Genomic DNA, 7,612 nt, shown 5'->3' with positions numbered 1-7,612 from the left:
ATTAAATAGCAGTTGATTTCTCCAAAGTTTTCATAATTATTTACACTTGAGGTCTTGACTAAGTGGGTCTTTGAAGTCAACAAAAAGTCTTGGACTGTTGTCACAGAAACATTCTAGGAAGCTGTCCTTTTCATGTTTTTTTTGCTTAGATATTAGGTGACCTGGCCCTATAAAAGAAGTCTTTTATCCCTTCTTTGGAGGCTTGAGTGAAGTTGGCAGAGTTCTTTAAATACCTCCAGCTCCTGTCATTTACCACTTCTTCAATACTTGGTTCTGACTGCATCCACTTTGACTTTTTGCGTTCTTCTCCAAGTGACCTTTACCACGTTAAATTGCCCAAATTCAGTCTTCTGGGAGATTTTACTACTGCTGAGGTCTGACTTACACAGGTGGAAGTCAGGGAAGTTACACGGCTCTTCTGCCGGAATGCCTCCATTTTGTACCACTATAGTGTTGCTGACAAGGTTAAGTCTAAAAGGCCTGAACCTTTGTGGGCCTAAAAGGCAGCACAGGACCAACCCCTAAGGCCTCAAGGAAAAGGGAGGCAACACTCGAACTCCAGAAGCTGGGGGTCTTGATCATTAGTTGGACGCAGGACATGTCAATCCTCGCTTCTCAGCAAATGAGCTTAGAGCTCGCTCCGTGGGCCCGCGGTCTCCTGATCAGTGAACTCTTTCCTCGTTCACCGCGGGCTCAAGAGCAACAGTGGTAAGGGTTCCTGGGGTGGAATTCCTGGGGTGGTTTTCCTGGGGTGGGTTTCCTGGGGTGGGGCCCCTTTCCATCGCGGGACCTCCTCGGGCCCCGTCACAGACGGTTGTCTTCACAGCGGCCGCTTCCTCGGCTGCCCGTTGCCTCAAAGCAACCAGCGCTACCAACCAACCGCCTCAGTGGCCGCCATCTTTGCCGTCGTCGCCGCAGCCCGCTCACCGCCCAGTCGAGGTGCTGACTGGTGATGTCTGCCGCCGACGAGCGAGAACCGGGCCCAGGCCGCGACCACGCCGTGGGCGCGGCGGAGATGGGCGCGGCGGAGGTGGGCTCCATGTTGGCCGCCGGCGGCAGCGAGGTGGTCCTCGACCCCGGGCCCGGCGGGGGCCGCCCAGCGCCTGTGGCGGGGGCGACCGGAGTCGCGGGGGTCATCTCCCCTGGGGGACCGGAGGCGCCCGCCGGGGCCCTTCAGGAGGAGGAGGGTGGGCAGGCGGCGGCCCCCGTCTGGGGTGCAGGAGGGCGGCAGCGCCGAGGAGGACTCGGACATCGGGCCGGCAGACGAGGAGGACCAGGACGTCGAGTCGGGCATGGACGTCGTCGTGGACGCTCATCGGTACCCCATGGGGGACCTTCGGTTCATTTTCCCGGATCTGGTCCACTCCCTCCTCCACCGCATCTGTTATAACCACCATATCCTGGTCCGGCCCCACGGAGGCCGCGTGATGATGAGGCAGCGCCCCGGGACGCCCGAGGACCCGGAAGAATCACCCGCGGTCCCCGTGCCCGAGCTCCCCACCGAGCCACTCCCGCCCTGGCCGCCCCAAGACCCGGGAGAGGGCCCCGCATCCTGGGGAGCAGAGGGCCCGGCTGAGCGCAACGCGCCTGCCGGCGAGCCCAAGAAGCCGAGAGAGGAGGCGGCAGGCCCTGAGGGTGAGGAGCGGGCGGGCGCGGCTGCAGGGCGCGGGTGGAGGGGGCAGCGCCCAGGGGCCCAATCCGCGAGCGCCGGTGGCCTCTCGGCAGGCGTGTGGAGTCGGCGCAGCGGATTCCCCGGCCCAGCGCTTGCCTCAGGGGGAGCAGGCGGGTGAGGGCCCTTAGAACACTTAAGGCCGGTGTACCCAAGTTAAAGCCCAATCCTAGACCTTGAGAGTCTGGAGAAAAACACCTTGCCCTCCACCCACAGCTGTTTGATTAGCGATCTGACCTACCAATGCAATTATGAGCCCACAGATGGATGTCAGGGCTCAGGATGTTCAGGAAGGAGTTTGGGAGGAAATGGAAGGGAAGCCAGGAGGAAAGAGCAAACAAATTTTGGTTGATGACTTTTAAAAATATGAAGATTCTCAGAAAGTCCATCGCCTAGAATGATGAACTGATAAGGGAGCACTTAGAAGAAATTAAATATTCAGGAAATTGGGGAATCCATGAGCTCCACCATAGAATTTGTCTTTGAGGCAAATGAATGGTTTTCCAAAAAAAGTTGTGACCAATACACACGGAATGCAGTCAGACCCTGATGATTCTGATCACTTCTTCTCCAAAGAGCCAGAAATAATCAGCAGCATAGGGTGTGAGATTTACTGGAAAGAGAGTAATAATATCACCTTGAAAACTGTCAAGCAGCAAAAGTATGAGGGCCACGGAAGTGTTGCATCAACCGGTAGGAAGATGCCTACCTCTTCTTTTTGTTACTTTTATCCCTCCTGATTCTCTTGAGAGAGGAGTACTGGGTGCTGTTACTGATTATGAATTGGGATGTTTTTCCATGAATGTCTGGTCCCAAAGTCTGTATTGTTCTTCACTAAAGAAGTGACTAAACATCTGTATGAAAACTCGGATGAAGAGGCCCAAAAAGCTGGTGGTGAGGAAGAGAAAGAAGCAGAGGAGGAAAAAGAAAAGGAAAATGAAAAACAAGGACCTGGAAAGAATTTGGACCTAGCAGAGGGCAGCCCCTGAAAATCCAGGTATCTAATGTGTAACCTTGAACATCACCCAACCATTCCTGGCATTTACCTGTTACTGATAGTTTTATGTTTGTTTTCAATTCTCTCAGTAAATTAATTACAAAAAGGATTGATTAAATTAGTTTTAAATTCAGTGTAGCTTACTAGTTAATAGAATATTTGTATACCTAATAATAGAAAATGTAGTATATTTTGAAATACACTACATGGCTACTAATTTGTTCTGTGAGGTCCTTTGTCCTCTACCTGTAAGATTACTGACAGGTGTGAATGCATCAGACCTAATAACTGAGACCAGTATTGTTTAGAGAACGGTTACCAGAAGCAGCAGCTAAAGGAGCTGGGCCATGTACCAGTTTGACTTTCATCACTTGGCGGCTGAAATGCAGTCTCTTGTACTAACCAGGAGACAATGCCTTTTAGAATGTGACAACTTACAAATATGAAGACGTTAAGAATTTCAAGTAGGATCACATTTGATGATTAATACTTAAATATTCATTCAATTGTAGATATTTGTATTTTATATAATAATCAAGAGGAAAGAAGCTTAGTCATAGTTTGATACTTTTTATCTCTGAATTGGTAATTAATTCTTAAGGTATATCTTGTCTTTGAGTATATTTAAATGATTGACTAGTAGTTTTCTCTTTTTTTCACATTTTCACAGCTGGGTATTTCATAACTGCCTCTTGTCCATATGGTAGATTTGAAAACTGAGGATCTGGGAGGGTATGGAAGTATCATTTGTGAAGCTAACAGTCTTTTAAGATACAGAGATTTAGATAAATTCCACTATTGTGGAAAAACACAAGCATTTATGGTGATAGGCAAGCAGGAGACAAGGTTAATACAATCACGTGACTGAAGCCCTTGGATGCACGAGGACCCCGATATCCAAGGGTACAAGTGACAAGAGGAAAAAGTGTTGTTCTTCTCTTCTTGTTGATATAAGGCACACAAACACAGAAGACATACATAGGGCTGAATATTTTCTTAGATTTAGAAAGTCGCTCATGCTTGTTAATCTTGTATAATTGTAAATTTTCTCTCATTTCATCCTGCAGTTGGGAGAAATAGAAATAAAAGGATGGAGAAAGAAGAAAGAATCTGTTCTTCACTGTTTTTAGGTTTTTCGTTTTTCAGAAGGCTGTCAGAATTTTGTTAACACTCATTTCATTCCCAAATTCATCACCCAAAAATGATAACCAATGATATTTGACTTTACTTTTATCTTTTACAGATATATTTGACAGAATTTGTTCAAGTGAAAAATAAAAGTTTGTTTTAAATGAATAAACTGAAATATGGGCAGATTGTTTTTATATAAATAATCCTGACTCACATCTCTCTTTTACCTCTTTTTGTTTTGGCCCACCTTACCTTCATTGAAAGGGATCATTTTCCACCATTTGGAAAGCCCATTTTTAATTATTTTATCTCAGCCCAAAATAAATTAAAATATCAAGTTTAAAATAATTTTTGTAAAGAGATTTAAGATAGAAGCCAAGCCTTTAGAGCTGTGCTGTCCACTAGCCATGTGTGACTATTGAACAGCTGGAATGTGGTTACTGCACTTTGAAATATGCTACAATTATAAAAAATAGTGTAAACTATCTCATTTATAATTTTTATACTGGTTGCATGTTGGAATGATAATATATTGAGTTAAACAATTAACTCTAATTGTTTTGCCAGTTTCCTTTTACTTTATGTATATTGGACAGTGCTGTTGTACAAAATGTTTTTGAAGGAAACGTTATGGATGGCCCAGCTTGCTTACAAGCCAGATGGTGCCACTGAGCTTGGATCCAGACTTTGATCTAGAGCAGTTTTTCTCAAAGTGTGGTCTCCAGAAGAGCACATCACCATTATCTGGGAACTTGTTATAAATGAAAATTTTCATGCCACACTCAAGACCAACTGAATCTCAAACTCTGGGGGTGAAGTCCAGATATCTGTGGTTTAGAACAAGTCCTCTCTAGGGGGTTCTGTGGCTGTTCTAAAGGTTGAGAGCCAGTGGTTTAGACCAACAGAAAGAAGGTGAGACTCACCTATGGTAGGACCAACCTTAATTCACTAGCTTAGGAGTATTGCAGCTAAACAGGACAGCAATGGCTAGACTAGGGCTACTAGAACTCACTGAGGGCTGAGACTAAGAGGGAAAAGTGCATAAAGGAAAAAGCTAGTTCCAAAAGGATGCAAAATTATGATACCATGTATATGAAGTCTGAAAAAAATACATAAACCAATCACCATATATTGATTCTGGGTACATATATAGAGAGTAAAAAGCATGCATATGAGGGATGCATAAAATGTAGTGTACTAAAAGGCATGCATGGGAAAGATACAGCATTTAGGATAGTGGTTACCTCTTCGAGAAAGAAACAGGAGGATTCTATTGTAGGATACACAGTGGGCTTCAACTGTATTTGTAATGTTATATTTCTTAAGCTGGGTGGTGAGTACATGGATGCTTACAGTAGTATTCTCTATAGCTTTGTATAGGTCTGAAATGTTTCATAATAAAAAATGAGAAAAATCAAAAGGAAAGGCAGAGAACAATCTTAATCTCTGGAATCTGTTTAAGGAAAAAAAAAGATAAAATCATAGTTGACCAAAGTAGAGGATCAGAGAAGGGCCCCAGGGTTTGAGACTAAACAACATCATTTCCATACTTAGTTAAGGATTCCTAGGTGCTCTCTCAGTACATAATACATTAATACCTTCTTTAACATCATGTGGTAACACATCTCATATTCTAATTTATATTACTATTATATATACATACATGTGTATATCGACTCTCCCTGCCCCACAACCCCTAAATTAACTTCTAAATGGTTGATACTTTGAAGGGTTTTGTTTATCTTACTTTCCCAGAGCCTCATGCACTGATTTTTCTGCTTAGTAGGTACTCATTACCTGTTAAAACGAAGTAAATTTTACACATCAGCAACCATGTTTTATCAACAGTGCTGATGTTTTAAAACATAGTATACAAATTACCAGGTAGGGCCCACTGACAAGGCATTGAACTCCAGAGCCAACAGTCATGATCATCAAACCTGTGTGTTTCTGTAGCTCTCAGGAGCACCAGTACCTTGGATTGTATCTAATTTGGCCGTTTCTGGGATCCTGCTGAGGCATGCATAAACACAACCCCTCTGATGACCTCCTGACTCTTTTTTGAAGACTCTTAACCATATGAGCTCATTTGTCTTTACAATTTCCCCCTTTTATTCAAGATCTCTTTCTAGTTGCATCACCAGTTAGTGATTGGTAGTAATCCCTCAGCACTAGGGAGGCTCATCCCTGGGAGTCATGTCCCACAGTGGAGGGAAGGCAATGCATCTACATGCTGAGTTTGGCTTAGAGAGTGGTCACATTTGAGCAACATGGAGGCTCTCAGGAAGTAACTCTTAGGCACCCTGAAGCTCTAGGCCTAGTTCAAATTCAGTCACACAGGCTCATAAACAGTCATCAGTATCAAGGGCTTATGGTTGGACCATCCTTCTTCATTGGGCTTTGGTGTTAACTTGGGGGATTGTTACTGTTCCATTGGAGAATGCGAAAGAGCTCCCAAGGTTAGGAACTCAGCACACCCTCAGCTGTCATTTGTAACTGTAACTACTGTGAAAATATCCAACATATATCTGAACATTTTTATGTACCCTATATACATGCCCAGGAGCTCACCCTCCCAACCACGTGGCCCCCATCAATAACACCCCACACCAGCATTCCTCCCCTGCCATAGTTGAACCTCTCTGTGGTCCAAAATTTCTTCAGAAAGGAAGCCTAATATATTGCCAAATTCACTTAATAGGAAAATGAAATAGTAGTGATAAGTTTAAAGATTAGTAATAGAATACATACTAATTTAGAAAAAGTTAAAGTAAAAATAAATTGGGGTATTAAAAATGAAAAATATCATAAAACTTTGTTTTTGATGTTTTGACTTTCATCACTGTAATAGGTATTGCCCTGTATGTAAAGTGGCGAGGCAATTTCTTTCATTTCTTCCTCAGTGTCTACATCCTTTTTTTCTAATTTTTTATTTTGTCTTCAAAAAAGTTTTAGATCACAGTAATTTACATATACAGTATAGGGTACTCCCATATATCCAACATCAAACCCTTTTGCCCCTTTCCAAGCAATCATCTTTTTACATGTTCCCATTATATTTGGTGCAACTGATGAACAGATATTGAAACATAGCTATTAAAACATGGTTCCATTTTGGTTTACATTATGGTTTACATTTTAGATTGTAAAATCTTCTAAATTTTTAGTTACCTTATGTTTTACATTATGGTTTACATTTTAGTCTATAAACTTTGTGCATTTTTGGTGTAATTTAACATGCCCTATATCCTTCATTGCATGATCTTGTGGAACACTTCCATTGCCCGCCAGTTACCCTGCTTCCATCTATTCTATTTCTCTCCCCCTTTCCCCTCAGGGCCCACAGTGACAATCAATCTCCACTGCCTGAAGGACCAGCTTCACAGATACTTGCAACAATGCTGATGGCTTGACATACTAGATTGCCCTAACCATTGGGAGCCACTAATTTTCTCGAGAGACACAGTTTCCTCTGTTTGAGAGCATCATCTTAAAAAAAAAAGGCAATTTATTATTAAAAATAAATTTTAAAAAATAGTATAATATAGAATTTGCTATGACTAGAACCGCACAGAGTGACATAATGTGCAGGACTCCTCATCACCATTATTGCAACCGAAAGGGCAGGCCAAATAGATAGTTAACCTGTATAACGTGATTTGAGGGGGTCTCAAAGTGGTTCTTATTTGTTAGTGTTTATTCTGGACTAGTTAATATAGTATTGCTCTTAGACCCAGGAAAGAAGAGCCTCGGTCCTGAGCTCCAGGCTTTAGAGGCCACACTTTGGCCCTCATCCAGCCACACCCATCCCCAAA

The 7,612-nt window shown here is 43.2% G+C and overlaps 1 protein-coding gene across 1 annotated transcript; it reads left to right on the top strand.

The window, feature by feature from the left end:
- Window positions 1-952: 952 nt before the first annotated feature.
- LOC139438005 (cancer/testis antigen 47A-like) lies at window positions 953-2,660 on the top strand. The gene is given in 4 exon segments (XM_071212979.1): window positions 953-1,204; window positions 1,206-1,782; window positions 2,246-2,362; window positions 2,510-2,660. Coding segments are annotated over 4 exon segments (1,095 nt in total). The 3' UTR covers window positions 2,659-2,660.
- Window positions 2,661-7,612: the final 4,952 nt, after the last annotated feature.

This window comes from Dasypus novemcinctus, chromosome X (genome assembly GCF_030445035.2).
Source record: "Dasypus novemcinctus isolate mDasNov1 chromosome X, mDasNov1.1.hap2, whole genome shotgun sequence".
NCBI classification, from domain to species: Eukaryota; Metazoa; Chordata; class Mammalia; order Cingulata; family Dasypodidae; genus Dasypus; species Dasypus novemcinctus.
The sequence above is the reverse complement of the archived record's forward strand: the minus strand, read 5'-3'. Positions and strand labels throughout refer to the sequence as shown.